At 31.7% G+C, this 17,250-nt stretch overlaps 2 protein-coding genes across 2 annotated transcripts in view; both read left to right on the top strand.

The window, feature by feature from the left end:
• The window catches only part of LOC143066844 (uncharacterized), a 47,148-nt gene extending 46,805 nt beyond the window's left edge, over positions 1 to 343 (top strand). The window contains exon 73 of the mRNA XM_076239655.1: positions 195 to 343. Coding sequence (XP_076095770.1) covers positions 195 to 343 — 149 coding nt within the window. The remainder of the gene's footprint in view (positions 1 to 194) is intronic.
• A 645-nt stretch (positions 344 to 988) lies between these two features.
• The window catches only part of LOC143069219 (uncharacterized), a 43,131-nt gene continuing 26,869 nt past the window's right edge, over positions 989 to 17,250 (top strand). The window contains exons 1-27 of the mRNA XM_076243749.1: positions 989 to 1,125; positions 1,463 to 1,603; positions 2,143 to 2,283; positions 3,014 to 3,154; positions 3,648 to 3,788; positions 4,261 to 4,401; positions 4,746 to 4,886; positions 5,951 to 6,091; positions 6,424 to 6,564; positions 7,126 to 7,266; positions 7,670 to 7,810; positions 8,360 to 8,500; positions 8,855 to 8,995; positions 9,310 to 9,450; positions 9,897 to 10,037; positions 10,470 to 10,610; positions 11,352 to 11,492; positions 11,975 to 12,115; positions 12,477 to 12,617; positions 12,941 to 13,081; positions 13,741 to 13,881; positions 14,223 to 14,363; positions 14,744 to 14,884; positions 15,177 to 15,317; positions 15,756 to 15,896; positions 16,235 to 16,375; positions 16,891 to 17,031. Of these exons, the coding sequence (XP_076099864.1) occupies positions 1,002 to 1,125; positions 1,463 to 1,603; positions 2,143 to 2,283; positions 3,014 to 3,154; positions 3,648 to 3,788; positions 4,261 to 4,401; positions 4,746 to 4,886; positions 5,951 to 6,091; positions 6,424 to 6,564; positions 7,126 to 7,266; positions 7,670 to 7,810; positions 8,360 to 8,500; positions 8,855 to 8,995; positions 9,310 to 9,450; positions 9,897 to 10,037; positions 10,470 to 10,610; positions 11,352 to 11,492; positions 11,975 to 12,115; positions 12,477 to 12,617; positions 12,941 to 13,081; positions 13,741 to 13,881; positions 14,223 to 14,363; positions 14,744 to 14,884; positions 15,177 to 15,317; positions 15,756 to 15,896; positions 16,235 to 16,375; positions 16,891 to 17,031 (3,790 nt within the window). The 5' untranslated portion in view covers positions 989 to 1,001. The remainder of the gene's footprint in view (positions 1,126 to 1,462; positions 1,604 to 2,142; positions 2,284 to 3,013; positions 3,155 to 3,647; positions 3,789 to 4,260; positions 4,402 to 4,745; positions 4,887 to 5,950; positions 6,092 to 6,423; positions 6,565 to 7,125; positions 7,267 to 7,669; positions 7,811 to 8,359; positions 8,501 to 8,854; positions 8,996 to 9,309; positions 9,451 to 9,896; positions 10,038 to 10,469; positions 10,611 to 11,351; positions 11,493 to 11,974; positions 12,116 to 12,476; positions 12,618 to 12,940; positions 13,082 to 13,740; positions 13,882 to 14,222; positions 14,364 to 14,743; positions 14,885 to 15,176; positions 15,318 to 15,755; positions 15,897 to 16,234; positions 16,376 to 16,890; positions 17,032 to 17,250) is intronic.

Raw genomic sequence — 17,250 nt, 5'->3', positions numbered from 1 at the left:
TTTTTCTTTCACTGCTGTACATGTTTGTCTCAGGATTAGGAATTATTCTTCGGATTATGACTCATAATTCTGTGTGTCACTGAAGCAAAAAAAAATTGTTACTAATCTAATTTAAAAATATAATAAAAAACAATGTTTTTATATGAAAAAAAATATCAACTTGAATACTAAGATATGTCTTATTTGCTTTACAGTACCACTTCCATGTATCATGTCTGACTGGACCGACTGGAGTGCACCTGATGCTTCAGGAACCAGATACAGAGTAAGATATATGACAAGACCAGCATTGAATGGTGGCAAAGAATGTGAAGATCTCATCCAACTTGGCAAAGGTTTGTAAAAACACAAAAAGTGGCAACTTCTTTTTAAATTCTTGAATGTAGAAGTAATACACGAATAGTTTCTTTGTGTTTTAACTATTTGATTTGAGTTTCAGTTTAGAAAATCTTGTCCTTAAACAAGATACATTTTTCAGAATATATTACTACTTATTTTACATGCAGAAGTTCATGAAAAGAATTATAAAGTATGAAACAATGAAAATAACAATGACTGGATGATTGGCTGATAGGTTCATTGCTCAAATTTTTGATTTGACTGATATTAAAAGAAAAATTCTCTAGATGATTGCAAATGATATACTGTGGATTCATTATTATTCGTTGGATACCAATTTTCGTGGATTTTCGTGGGAACAGTTGAACCACGAAATTAAATGTACAACAATTACCAAATTTTCCATAGGCTTGTGAGCATAATTTGGCAAAACCACGAAATTTAATATCCACGAGCATGCAAGTTTAACTCAATCCACGAAAATTGGTACCCATGAAAATAAATGAATCCACAGTATACCAAAAACATGGACATCAAAACTACAAATTTCTAGATTACCTTAAAAAATGGGTAAAATCCATTCTACATGGTATGCTATAAGCCATTATGTGTTTTTAAGGCTAATGTACATTTCTTCAATTTCAGTACCACTTCCATGTATCATGTCTGACTGGACCGACTGGAGTGCTCCTGATGCCTCTGGAACCAGATACAGAGTAAGATATGTGACAAGACCTGCATTGAATGGCGGCAAAGAATGTGAAGATCTCATCCAAATTGGCAAAGGTTTGTACATAGTAATGTTATTGTTGTTTGTCTGTCAGGACAAAGTCATGTGAAGAATGCAACAAAATTGAATAAAATAGTACGAACTCACTGCTAAGATGAGGTGAGAGATGATCTGTTAATCTGAACTAAATTGGAAACTTTAATATAGGCTAATCAATTTCCTCTGTTTACCTCTTTAAATTGGACCACAGTCATCAGTCTTTTTAATCTTCAAATTGGTATCATTTCTTTTTGTTTTTCATTTTCATTGTAGGTTCCCATAAACTTAGCTTTCAAGATCTAACAATTTTACTTAATAAATGTGTTAAAAACATTTTATAATTGTATATTCCAGTACCACTTCCATGTATCATGTCTGACTGGACAGCATGGACTGCAGCTGATGCCACAGGAACAAGATACAGAGTAAGATATGTAACAAGACCAGCATTGAATGGTGGCAAAGAATGTGAAGACCTCATCCAAATTGGCAAAGGTAAGTACATGTTCAGGTTATAGTAAGGTTGATTAATTGGAATCACAAAAAACATTGCATTAAATAAAAAGGGTATAGCTTTTATTGTAATTGTACTACTAAGTTTTACTAGGCATTTTAAGATGATATAGCATGTGCAATGATGAAAAACCTCAATTAGATTAAAATGAGTTGAAGTTTTTGACAGAATTATTATATTGAATAATGGTATAATCTGTGTGATCTGTATCTTAAGTAATATCAAAGTAATCGTAAAACTGCCAAGTTAGTGCTCATTCAATTTTTAATTAAATTAATTTCAATCAAGCTCATAAAAGTTTAAAAAATATTTTATTCTTTTGAAAAAATTGCAACAGAATTTGTTTCACAGAAAACAACTTGTGTTTTTGCTTTCAATGACATTATTTGTAAGCAGCATTTGCTGAAACTGCACACAAAAGTTTCTGAATTTGCAGGATCAAGCTTTCTTAGAATATGACCAAATATGTTTTTAATCAATTTCAACAACTGAAAATTAATGGTAAAGAATTATAATTCAGTACCACTGCCATGTATTATGAGTGACTGGACCGCATGGAGTGCACCTGATGCTACAGGAACCACATACCGATCTAGAGTGGTACTCAGACCTGCTCTTAATGGCGGTAAAGAATGTGAAGACCTTCTCCAACTTAACAAAGGTATGTTTATACATTACCTGTGTTCCAGTAGAAAATCACTGGCTATGTGTACTGGCTTCTCATGTGGGTAATCTCTTCAAATGAATTATATCTTGTGAATTGAAATAGTAAATGTTTTGTTTGAGCAATGGAAATTGATAGATAGTGTCTTTGCAATAAGATTTCATATTTACAAACAAATGCCTGTAAGAAATCAATTAAAAAAGTTTTTTAAATTGTTGTATGAGTCAGTTGGAATTAGAGTATCAGGGTAAAGTACTGTGGATTCATTATAGTGGATACCAATGTTTGTGAATTTTGTGGGTATAGGAATTAAGCAATAGATTCAGATGTTTATTAAAGCTCACATTTTCTGAAGTTTTGTATACAAACAATGGAAATTCCACTCAATCAAATATCCATTAACATATAAGTTTTCTTGAATCCATGAAAATTAATATCCATAAAATGAAATGATTCTATAGTAAACAGCCATTTAAACTTAACAAATAGGACGAAGTTTGACATTTGGAGATATTATTACAAAGGAACAAGAAAAATGTTGTTTCCACTAGTAACAGTTTGAGAAGTTCAAAAATGAACCATCTAACCTGTGAAAATTCTCTTGAAGGAAGCATACTGATCTGCACTGCAAAATCATTTACTTTTGAATACAATAGAACTATTGCTTTGTATTGAACCATTTTTTAGATATAGAACTGTAGTAATTGCAACACAAATGTAATTTCAGTACCATTGCCATGTATCATGAGTGAATGGACCGCATGGAGTGCACCTGATGCCACAGGAACCACATACAGAACTAGAATGGTACTCAGACCTGCTCTTAATGGTGGCAAAGAATGCGAAGACCTTATGCAACTCAACAAAGGTAAATTTGTTTTATAAGTTTCTGTATTATAACAAAAAATGAGAAGGTATATAGTGATTTTTCTTGAATGTTAGCTGGCAGTGGCACCATAAGATTTTTACATGTAAATTTTTTTGTTATGCCTGACCTGGCTGTCACCTTTCTTTTTGTTAAAGTACTGTGGATTCAGTATTATTTGTTGGATATATTCTCATAGATTTTGTTGGTAGAGGTGAACCACGAAAAATTTTCAACGAAGTAGGCTTGTATGGAAACTTTGGACAATCCACTAAATTTCTTCAATTCACAAAATAAGTACCCATGATAGTAAAGAATCCATAGTTCTTACAAGTCCTTTTTTTTAATTAGTGAGAGATAACTGGTATTTACAATCAACCATCATTTTTTGCTGTGTTTAAAAACCATTTGAATTTCATTTACACTTAAGTAAAATTGTTACCTCAATCACTAAAGTACACATAATTTAAAAAATTAAACATTACTATGAATACAGTACCACTGCCATGTCTCATGAGTGATTGGTCAGCATGGAGTGCACCTGATGCCACAGGAACAGTATACAGGACTAGATATGTTGTCAGACCTGCTCTAAATGGCGGCAAAGAATGTGAAGATCTCATGCAACTCAAAAAAAGTATGAAATCTTCTACTTAAGTTTTAAAGTGTAGTGCATCATATTTTTTTTATAAAATAAAGTTGAAATGTAGGACTTTTATGAAACTTTAAAAATTTCATATAAAGTTAATTCAGTTCAATTAGATTTTTTTTTTTTTTTTTATTAAATGTAAAATAAATTAATTGTTTAGAGCTGTACAGCCTACCTTGCTCCTACATCTTTTGCAAATCAGTTTACCTGTAAAAGTAGTAAAATAAGAATAAAGTTTTTCCTGGTAAAGTTTTACATATAATTTCAATCAAATGATTGTAAAAATAATTGCATCATTGAATCGAAAAAATCTGCATGGACAAAACACAGTTAGAAATTTGCTTATACAAATTTATTTAAAACTCAGTCTTTTTCCAAATAATTTATGATTTCTTAGTTTTATGGTTATAGTTTGGCTAACGGATACTCAATCAATCTAAAATTAAATCTTTATTTACAGCTGAATTGCCATGCATCATGAGTGACTGGACTGCATGGGCTGGACCAGATGCTTCTGGATCTCTCTTCAGAGTTAGATATGTAGTAAGACCATCTCTTAATGGTGGCAAAGAATGCGAAGACCTCATTCAACTTAAGAAAGGTAAATAAAGGCAACAGTAGTATACAAAATACAAAATCAATGATGAGAAAACAAATCCGGATTACAAACTTAAACAGATGGAAACACATCAACTTTTAAAGGAAACAACTGAACAACATAATATCCAAGATTTGAGTTTGGAATGAATATATACATATGAAAATATCTTCTCAAGGGACATTCATGAAGTAAAAGTAAAAAAAAACAGATAATAGCATGGCCAAAAGGAAAAGCAATCAAAATACAAACAAGTCACTAAACCTATGCAAAAAAAATAATATTTGAAACAAGGTATCCATATTTTAAAAAGTATTTTGTTATTTCACTCTCTTATATTATTCCAGTACCATTGCCATGTCTTATGTCTGACTGGTCTGACTGGAGTGCACCAGATGCCTCAGGATCAAGATTCAGAGTAAGATATGTTGTCAGACCTGCATTGAATGGTGGAAAAGAATGTGAAGACCTCATCCAACTTGGCAAAGGTATGATGATTTTAACATAGTTGAAGTCATGTTTCTTTAAGAAATAATTCATGGAAGCCATAAATTGTTGGAAATTTACACATGGCCTGGGCCGTGATATTCGAATTATCCTGAGCGTTAGCGAGGGATGAAATTAACAAATATCACGGCCCAGGCCATGTGTAAATTTCCAACAATCTATGGCTTTAATGAATTATTTTGATTCTAATAGGACAAATGCGGTCATTTAAAAACTGAAGCGAGGGTGGGTATACTGTGTGTGTGGCTGTTCTTTTTTACTCCCTGTTAGATAAAGCTCAAATATCTTTTTAATTCTATAAATTCTCAAACCAAATAAAACAAACCTACCTCAAAAACAAGTTTTAATATAATATCATACGAGTTTCGATGGTTCACGTAACAGAAAACTTTCAACTTTAGTTGTTTCATTTATATGACTTCATGTTTTGAAATGACTTAAATGTGCCAAAAAGATTAATAGACTAATGCGGAATTTTATTTAATTTTTATTTTGTTGATTTCTCCGAGCTCTTGTGTATTACTTCTTTTTATTATGCATACGAATAAGAATAAAAGTTATTTTGTCTTTTTTTAATTGCACTTTTTAAAACAATAAAATTGACAAAGGGTCTGCAAATAGGTTCCAATATATGTAGATTTACTTGGGAAGTATATTGTAACAGCCATTATTATGTATAACTCTGAGTATATTTTATCGAGAATTTTATCACAGTGTTGTTTACAAAGCTAAAGAAGCACGTCATATTAGAATTAAATGTAAACACTTTGCTTTTTTCATTAACTTTTTTTTTGTTACACTGGTTATGTGGCCTGACTGACACCCAAAAAACATATGTTTAAAAGCATATACAACACATTTGGTTTTTCCCTGAAAAAAAAAGAGAACTTGTATGGCAGTCATTGACAACAACTTTTCAGTCTTATATAAGTTTGAATTTTCCTTGGATAATATTGTTATTTCACCTTATTAGTTAGTTTAGAAATTGACACATACTGAAATATATTTAACTATGTATTCAAATTTATCTATATTTGTATTATAGTACCACTTCCATGTATCATGTCTGACTGGTCTGACTGGAGTGCACCTGATGCTTCTGGAACCAGATACAGAGTAAGATATATGACAAGGCCTGCATTGAATGGCGGCAAAGAATGTGAAGACCTCATCCAACTTGGCAAAGGTAATAAAAGAGCACCATTTATTTACTAGAAAAATTATACCAATTTTTTTTTTAATGTTTGACTACTCCATAGTTAAATGTACCAATATACTTTCTATAGATCTTGAATCCAGCCAAAGACAACAAAAATGTCATCTTGATGACACATTTTTTAACTTTTCATGAAAAAATATTTTGACCAAAATTACATGTATTTAGAATTTAGAACAAACAATATCAAGATTTTGTCGAATTTAGAAACAAATAAGTATTCAGGCATTGAAAACATGTAGTAGTTCCTGAGAATATTTTATTTCAATCCTGCATATTAACACAATTCATTTTGGTTGTAGTACCACTTCCATGTATCATGTCTGACTGGACCGACTGGAGTGCACCTGACGCTTCAGGAACCAGATACAGAGTAAGATATATGACAAGACCAGCATTGAATGGTGGCAAAGAATGTGAAGACCTCATCCAACTTGGCAAAGGTTTGTTAACATTTTTATAAGTATCAAAGCTTTGTAAGACTTATATTAAATTTCAAATAAATGAGTAGGGAAAGACACTTGTCTGTTAAAGTAATTTGAAATGTTTCGTGATATCTGCAAGGAAAATTACAGGAAGGTTTATTTACAACACGCAATTTAAAACAACAGAAGATACCTTGATATATATTTTTATATGAATTTAATCATATGCTTTTTCCAAGATATAATATTTCTTTTTAAATGATTTTTTAAAAAAAAATTAGAATTTTTTTTTTTTAAATTAGCATCTGTGATATATGTTTATCTTTAGATATAAGCTAAAAGACTGCAGTAAACCCCTATTTTACTCAAATGTGTCAACAACTACAAAACAGTGCATACATAACATACATATATGATACATAATTGATTATTTCTGCAGTTTCTATAAATAACATATTGAACATTTCCAGAAAAGAACCCATTGTTTCATAGATTCTTTTTGTAAATGCAAGAACTGAACAAAAGAATCTGTTATACTTGACAAATTTTAATTCTGGAGATTTTTTATCCCAAATATAGTACCACTTCCATGTATCATGTCTGACTGGTCTACCTGGAGCGCTCCTGATGCTTCTGGAACCAGATACAGAGCAAGATTCACAACCAGACCTGCATTGAATGGTGGCAAAGAATGTCCAGATATGATCCAACTTGGCAAAGGTATTTATTTAGAAGCATCAAATATATGAAGAACATTGGGGACCAAAAATTCTGAAAGGTTTATATTCCTCTGGTAAAAAGTAACTAAATTAAGTTATTTTGTTTAAATGTCAAAGGGGAGAAGAATTGCCATGTTTATTATACATATTTGTGGAATGTAGAGATCCTATATCACAATTTTCTGTTTATGGGAGTATCTTTAGCAGAATGTTGCATGATATTATTTTGTATCGCTGAGTTGATTCTTTTTATTGGAATGACTTTATTTATAACCACAAATTTGTTTCAGATTAAATTGATATACAGTACATGGTAGATACTATATTCACTGGATTTGTAATTATGATTGAGGCAGTATATAATAAAACCCACATGTTCAGATTGATTGCTTTCTGTATTTCAGTACCACTTCCATGTATCATGTCTGACTGGACCGACTGGAGTGCACCTGATGCTTCTGGATCCAGATACAGAGTTAGATTCATGACAAGACCTGCATTGAATGGTGGCAAAGAATGTGAAGACCTCATCCAACTTGGCAAAGGTGTGGAAATTTATATGTTAATCAGATCATACAGATATGCCATGAACCTTAATATGGAGAGAATATTCATATCAGACATAATAATTTTTACATCTACATTTGTATATTAGTGACTCTTAACATATTTGCCCTTACATGTATGTAAAAGTTGTTTACAATTACTGATATCCACACAAGTTCACAGAAAATATTGCATCAAATTTTATTTTGTTAATTTGTTGCATGATGTCCCAAGGTTATTCTGGATAGTTCTATGTTTTTTTTGGAAACAATTCAAATGCCTTTAATGTTAAATTCGCCTTTCTAAATAGATGACTTTTTTTAAGTTTCATGGTTCCAAAAAATGAACAGGTTTAATATTTGTTCCCAGCCTAGATAAGGGATATGTTTTGATCCTGCTTTTATGTTTCACAGAAAATTGGAATGTGATTCTGTTAACAAAGCATGACACACTTTTAATTCATAATCTAAAATATGTCTTTAGTCTTTTTATAACAAAAGTATACATGTTATCATCTTATAATGTGACTGATGTAAAATTATTTTCAGTACCACTGCCATGTATTGTCAGTGACTGGAATGAATGGTCCGCACCTGATGCTACTGGCTCTTCATTTAGATGGAGATATGTTACCAGACCAGCAATTAACGGTGGAGCAGAATGTCCAGATCTTATCCAGGGCAAGAAAGGTATGTTATATATCTACTTGATATAAAAGCTAAACTTATACAATTATTGACACATTTAGTTTGCCTTGATCATTTAGGTTAACCTTACTAAACCTTTAACAAACATCAATTCTTAAAGGAGATTAACAAGTCATAGACAAATTTTATCTTTATCTCCTGATTATAAATATGTCCGTTTCTTTATTTCAAAATTGTGTGTATGAATGGAAGGAGGCTGTGAATATGAGACACCAACCTAATGACACAAATATCAAAAAGACATCTACAGATTAGCTTATACCTAATTAATTTATACTGAAATGAAGTGGAGTTAAAACTATCATACTAAAATCAATGTCTCTCTCTTTTAAACAGTACCACTTCCACTTATTGTTGGACCATGGAATACATGGTCAGCACCTGATGCCACTGGAAGCACCTTCAGATGGAGATATGTATTACGACCAGCAATCAACAAGGACGAACCAATTCCAGAACTCATTGAGGCCAAGAAAAGTAAATATATTTTATACCTATAATGTGACAGGTTAGACCACAAGAACATTGAGATTGTGAAAAGCTGCTAATTTTTTTGATGCAGTATAATGGATTTGTTAGACATCAAACTTTTAATATTGGAATAATGTTTCATCTTGCTGAAAAGCAAACTAACTAATTTTGTTGGACAAAAAATGTATAACTTAAACATACTGAATGAATTAGAAAAATACTTTTGTTGCAGTAATATTGATTAAACTACCTTCTTGAATAGATCAGTACTTTCTTCAAATTCTTAACCATATTAAGTAATTTGTTTATTATAATTTCAGTACCTCTGCCATGTATTGTTGGTGACTGGAGCACATGGTCATCACCTGATGCTACTGGCTCATCATTCAGATTCAGATTTGTAACCAGACCATCCGTAAATGGAGGCAAAGAATGTCCAGATCTCATCCAGGGCAGAAAGGGTATGTATTTAGAACAAAAGCAAAATATTCAAAGATAAAAGATTGTTGATATAAAAAAAATCATATTAAGATGACAGAATCCAGTATTCTTACATTGATATCAACAGAATGACTTTCTATTCATATGCAAAGAAAATATATTGAACAGCAAAATCTTATTTTAAGAGTAACCCAAATTTCAAATTTTTTCAAAGAGAATTGTCCTATTGAATATATACAATAGCTATTATTCATTGTTGAGTTTATTCTAGGGTAACTTAAAGTTTTTTCAAGGGGAAATGTGCATACAAATTGAAAACTCTACAGAGAACAAAAATTAGTGTATTTTTTCAATGGTAGAATTAACTTTACAAAAATTTAAATCACCAGGTTAATTCAAACTGATTCTGTGGAAAGTTTTCATTTAAATTGCAATGAATTAAACATCTTATTGATATGAATTTCAGTACCACTTCCATGTATTGTTGCTGACTGGAATGAATGGTCTGCACCTGATGCTACCGGCTCTTCATTCAGATGGAGATTTGTTGTCAGACCAGCCATTACCGGAGGAAAGGAATGTCCAGACCTCATCCAGGGCAAGAAAGGTATGTTTATTACAGTTAAGAATTTTACAAGAAATCTTATTGTGGAGGAATAGATCATTTGTTTTATTTTGTCCAGGACTTTATGTTTTATTATCATATGGTGTTTTTCAAATGCCTCCACATTAAAAGATATATTTATGTTCCAGAAATTTTGTTAAAGTTACAGATTCTCAATAAATTCAAAAGTCAATAAATTCAAAAGTCGAATAAGAAGTCTGTTCAGTACCATTACACACAATTTTTGGCTCCTCAATAGGCCAAACAGAGAGTCTGTTCTTAATATAATGTGCATATATTATTTCAACTCCATTCATTGAGCATAAAAACTTTTAGGTAACTTGTAAATGACAAATAACACAGAGGTAATTCTGTGACGTGTCAATAATTTCCTATGGTATCAAACTGAACTCATTTTCTCTCTCCTTTTAACAGTACCACTTCCACTTATTGTTGGACCATGGAATACATGGTCAGCACCAGATGCCACTGGAAGTACCTTCAGATGGAGATATGTATTGCGACCAGCAATCAACAAAGACGAAAAGACACCAGACCTCATTGAGGCCAAGAAAAGTAATTATCCTATGTATACCAACTTGTACCCTTGAAATTTGTCAGTAAATATGTAAGAATATATATGGAAATCAGTCTTTAATGACGCTTTTCGGGTTTTTATGCCTCACCTACGATAGTAGAGGGGCATTATGTTTTCGATCGTCCGTCCGTGCATCTGTTCGCTTCAGGTTAAAGTTTTTGGTCATGGTAGTTTTTGATGAAGTTGAAATCCAATCAACTTGAAACTTAGTACACATGTTCCCTATTATATGATCTTTCTAATTTTTATTCCAAATTAAAGTTTTGACACCAATTTCACGGTCAACTGAACATAGAAAATGATAGTGTGAGTGGGGCATCCGTGTACTATGGACACATTCTTGTTTGATTTGTTTTCCTTTCTTACCCTTAACCTAGAAAAGGCTGGTCCTTATCATAACATAGACTTTGTAGACATTACGTAAGAATATAACACTATACTTGTGTATTTTGTATTTAACTAGCTCTACACTTTAGAATAGATAAGCAAATTATCATGTATTTGTTGATTGATGTGATTAAAGTCTCACTAAACTTCATTGATTAAGTCATATATTACTGTAAAAATGATTCACTTAAAAACCTATTTAAAGCTCACAAGTCTTAATATTTTATATTTTGTTTAAGGGAAAAACACTTACTTGTAAAAAAAAATATCAAAGAACAGTAATGTCTTCCATTTTTTAACCACATTAAGTAATTGGTTTATTATAATTTCAGTACCACTGCCATGTATTGTTAGTGACTGGAGCACATGGTCATCACCTGATGCTACTGGCTCATCATTCAGATTCAGATTTGTAACCAGACCATCAGTGAATGGAGGCAAAGAATGTCCAGATCTCATCCAGGGTAGAAAGGGTATGTTTATAAGACATCCCATCTTCAAAGAATTCTCTGTACATTGAATTTGGAACTGATCAAATTGATATTATTTGGATTACCATATTTACCAAATATTACTTCACTCTGCAGTTTGATTATATTATTTTAAATTGATCAAATTACATTGATGGCCAGGTAGTCTTAGTAGTCCATCTACAGTGATTCAAAATCTCAGTTGTTCAAACTTGGTATTCTGCTTCCCTCCTTGCCATTAAGGATTGTTGATATGGAAAAAGAACCTTTCCCAAGAATCAGTTGTAGTTCACCTGGTTATTTATTATTTTTTGCAAAGAGATTTTCCTGTTGAATAAATACAATGGGTGTTTTTCTCTATCGAGATCTTTGTCAATTTCTTTCAATTCAACCAGGTAAATTCAATCTGATTCTGTCTAAAGGTTTCATTTAGATTGCAATAAATTAAAAGGTAGCTCATAACATCTTATTGATATAAATTTCAGTCAAACTTCCATGTATTGTTGCTGACTGGAATGAATGGTCTGCACCTGACGCTACTGGATCTTCATTCAGATGGAGATTTGTTGTCAGACCAGCCATTAGTGGAGGACAAGAATGTCCAGACCTCATCCAGGGCAAGAAAGGTATGATCCAAAAACTATATGTTCAATACATGACACTTCAGAATTATACAACTTCTAAGTAAGCTACAATTGTAAAAATTGTGAATGCATTATTATTATTGGAATAAGATTTACATGGATCTATTGGATATTGGTGAACCATGAACCTAAATGTTTAATAAAGTACACATGTCTGTAGGCTTTAATGCAGACCTTTCCAAAACCACAAAATGAAGTATCCACAAAATTAATTTTTTTTTCTTCAGTCCAATAAAATTGGTATCCCCAAATTTACATGAATTCACAGTATTTTAAATTACTTTGTATTGCTATTTTTGAATATTTTCCTTTGGTTTCAAACTTCTCACTTGTCTCTTTACAGTACCACTTCCACTTATTGTGGGACCATGGAACACATGGGCAGCACCTGATGCCACTGGAACCACATTCAGATGGAGATATGTATTGCGACCAGCTATCAACAAAGACGAAAAGACCCCAGAACTCATTGAGACCAAGAAAGGTAAATATACCTTAAACCTATAATGTTTTACCACTTTTGAATTTGTTTGCTACAGGTTTTCTGTATTTGAACATGAGGCTTTTGTTCTATTTGAATACTGATTACTTCTTTGCTGCAAGTGGTTGTTAACGACAAAAGAGTTGTAGTGTAATAAAAATGTTCTTATTTTTTAATTCAAATAATTGAATGTTCAATGTGTAGACTACAAAAATTAAACTACAAATTGTTCTGAATGAAGTTTCATGAAACTCATTCACAATGAATTGTTCTTTTTTGAATCTTCCTTCATCCTTGAAATAACATATAATTTGTATAATTTTCAGTGGTTCTTCCATGTATTGTGTCTGACTGGAATACTTGGTTTGAAGCTGATGCTACTGGCTCTTCATTCAGATGGAGATTCGTCACCAGACCAGCCATTAATGGAGGAAAAGAATGTCCAGATCTTATACAAGGCAGAAAAAGTATGATTGTATACAATATGTTCAATATACATATCTGACATCAGATTTACACATTTTTGAAGAAGTTAACTCTTGACCTTAATATTATATGCTCATTTTATACATGAAAATTAATTTAATGAACACCAAAAAAAATGGTCAAGTAACATCTAAAAGACAATTATCAAATAGGTCAATCCTTGAAAAAAAAATTTGGTTTTTCATAAATGAACTGTATTAGATATGAACACACACACAACACTTGATGAATTGCATATCTCCAAAGCCCTTTATTTGATTTACCTTCATTAGGAATGCTTAAAGCTTACGTCTAAAGTTAAGGATGTTAAAGAATTGAAACAGTTGAAGAGCTAAATGATCTAAAAAAAGACCTATAAAAATAGCTTATTCAATCAAAGGCCATATTTGCCTGTGGAAGATGTATAAATATAACTTTTTAGAAAGGTTTAAAATAAATCATGCCAGTACCCAAATACACACTTCAGAACTGTTACCTTCAGGCACTGATAGTCCACCAGCAGTAGTATGGACCAAGTGCTATAAAAAAGTTAAACAACACTTTATTTGTTTTATGCATCAAAAGCCCTTTTCTAGATTTATCTTTATCATAGAACATCCAAAGCTGAAACTAAAATCATTGTCTCTCTCTTTTTTTATAGTACCACTTCCACTCATTGTTGGTCCATGGAATACATGGGCAGCACCTGATGCCACTGGAACTACCTTCAGATGGAGATATGTATTGCGACCAGCAATTAACAAAGACGAAAAGACTCCAGAACTCATTGAAACCAAGAAAGGTAAATTGACAATAATTTTATGTTTCTTGTAAAAAAAAACTGAAAGTATTGACCACCAATGCTGTGAAATAAATATAACAGCTGCTACTTGATTCTGCAATTTCAAAATGTAAAATCTGGTAAAAAAAATCAACCCAGATATTTCAAGAAAAAAATTGGTAAAATCATTTTAAACCAGTTAAAATTTTCCAATCATATATCAATTATTGTCTCTTTATTTCACATTAAAACTGGAATTAAAATTGAATTGAGTTTTGAACAAAATTTCACAAACTCTACATCCAAATGTCAATTAAGTATTTTTTCAAGCATAAACTATATTTTATTTGTATAACTTTCAGTCCAACTTCCATGTATTGTTACTGACTGGAATGAATGGTCAGCACCTGATGCTACAGGCTCTTCATTCAGATGGAGATTTGTTGTCAGACCAGCCATTAATGGAGGAAAAGAATGTCCAGATCTCATCCAGGGCAAGAAAGGTATGTTTATGGACAATATGTTCAATAGCTATACATGGCTAGTCAGATAAACTTAAGTAACATGTAAATGGCAAATATTCAAAAGGTAATTCTTCAGTACATTTCAGTTTTTTTTTCTAAATGAATTGTATAAAAGTTACTTCTGTTTCAATATTTATAATTGAGAACAAACGAAAATAGATATTTCAAAACAGTATTGGTAATAAAGTTTAACAACAGCTGAGCTGAAAAAATGTGGTTATACATGTACCAGCGACTTCTCAATTGCTTCAGGAGTCAACTTCCACATGAGACATTTATATCTTGATCCATGTGAACTGTTAATTACATTATGCCCTATTATATCAAACTGAAATCATGGTTTCTCTTTTTTATAACAGTACCACTGCCACTTATTGTGGGTCCATGGAATACATGGGCAGCACCTGATGCCACTGGAACCACATTCAGATGGAGATATGTATTACGACCAGCTATCAACAAAGACGAAAAGACCCCAGAACTCATCGAGACCAAGAAAGGTGAACCTTATTTTCATTGTTCTTTTTAGAAAAAGACTGAAAGTATTGACCACCAATGCTGTGAAATAAATGTACCAGCTTCTTCTTGTAATTTCAAACTGATAGATCTGGTAAAAACTCAATCCAGAGTGTCAATGATTGACTTTTGATTTCACATGAACACTTGTTTTAACAATGAATTGAGTTTAACACAAAATTTCAAAAACTCTACATCCAAAAATCAATCCTGTACTTTTTTAATTATTCTTAAATTAAAATTAAGCATATAACTATTTATTTGTATAATTTTTAGTGGTTCTTCCATGTATTGTATCTGACTGGAATGAATGGTCAGCACCTGATGCTACAGGCTCTTCATTCAGATGGAGATTCGTCACCAGACCAGCCATTAATGGAGGAAAAGAATGTCCAGACCTCATCCAGGGCAAGAAGGGTATGTTTATAAACTTCTCTGTTCAATAGATAAACTTGACTAGTGTTATTAACATACTTTAAAGGACACCATACAATGAGCATCAACATTTTTTTTTTAGAAAACATGTAAATGAGAAAAAACGAAAAGGTAATTTTTTAATGAGTATATTACAGGTTTTAATTTGAATGAAATGTACAAAAGTCACTTTTGTTTCAATTTTTTTTTTAAGTCAGAAGAAAAGAAAAGTAAGATAGAACAAAATCATAACAGTAATGCTTTTAAAGTTTTAAAAAATCTGCTTATACATGTAATAGAAATAGCTCAATGGCTTCAGGAGTCAAACTTCTCATTTGTTTCTATACCAGTACACATTGAAGCAATTGTTCCATGTGAACTGTCAATTACATAATTTCCTATGATATCAAACTATAATCATTGTTCCTCTCTTTTTAATAGTACCACTGCCACTTATTGTTGGACCATGGAATACATGGGCAGCACCTGATGCAACTGGAAGCACCTTCAGATGGAGATATGTATTACGACCAGCAATCAACAAGGACGAAAAGACTCCAGACCTCATTGAGGCCAAGAAAGGTAAATATAACTTATATTCAACTGGGTTTAATCACTTTTGTATATGTATGCTACTGGTTAATTTATTCATACTTGTTGGCTTTGTTGTTTTCAATTACCAATTTATCAATTAATTTTCACTGCATGTGATTGTTGTTTTAAAAAACAACAGTTGTGTAGTATAATGGAAATTCTATTACCATTCAATTCCAATAATTAACTCTGCTTCATAAGAAAACTACAGTAATCAAACATAATTGTTTCAAACAAAGTTTTATAAATTCATATTCATAAGTATTATGCACTTGTTAAATAACCATTCACCCTTTTTGTAATTGTGTTATTTGTCTAATTTTCAGTGGTTCTTCCATGTATTGTGTCTGACTGGAACACTTGGTCTGCAGCTGATGCTACTGGCTCTTCATTCAGATGGAGATTCGTAACCAGACCAGCAATTAATGGCGGAAAAGAATGTCCAGACCTCATCCAAGGCAGAAAAAGTATGATTATAAACATTTTGTTCTATATATTTATATATATAAATGACTTGTCAAATTAAAACATTTTTAAAGTAGTAAACTCTTGATCATTATACTATATACTCATGTTGTAACAGAAACTCCATTCAATGAGCAAAAAAAATATTTTTTATGTAACCTGTAAATGACAATTTACAAATAGGTCAACCATAAACTGGTTAATAATGGTTTTTTTCTCAAGATCAATTGTGTTAAAATCACTTCTGTTTCAAATTTTTTAGTGAAAAATAAAATAAAAACTGGGATCTTAACAAAATATTTTAAAACAGTAATGATTCAGAAGTTTACCATTAAAAAACAGCTTTAGGGAATCTTGTTATGCTAGTAGTTTCTCAATCTTTCCAGGAGCCAAATATACTAAGCATTTATTCTATACCAGTACACAAAAAAAACATTAATTTCTTGTTACATACAAATAATCATTTAAATGATTCCATATGGTACCAAACTGAAACCATTGTCTCTCTTTTCAACAGTACCACTTCCACTTCTTGTGGGTCCATGGAACACATGGGCAGCACCTGATGCCACTGGAAGCACCTTCAGATGGAGATATGTATTGCGACCAGCTATCAACAAAGACGAAAAGACTCCAGAACTCATTGAGACCAAGAAAGGTAAATTGACCTCATTTTCATGGTTCTTATTTAAAAATGTCTGAAAGTATTGACAATCAAAGCTGGGAAATATATGTACCAGCTGGTAGAATCTAGAATTTAAAATTGGTGTTAGTATTAGGTAGTCAAAATTTACCAATATTGTGCCATGATTGACTTCTTGTTTGATATGAAAATTGGAATTAACAATGAATTGAGTTTTAAACAAAATTTCACACA

The sequence above is a fragment of the Mytilus galloprovincialis genome, chromosome 3 (assembly GCF_965363235.1).
Source record: "Mytilus galloprovincialis chromosome 3, xbMytGall1.hap1.1, whole genome shotgun sequence".
Taxonomy (NCBI): Eukaryota; Metazoa; Mollusca; class Bivalvia; order Mytilida; family Mytilidae; genus Mytilus; species Mytilus galloprovincialis.
This window is presented reverse-complemented; position numbering and strand designations above follow the sequence as displayed.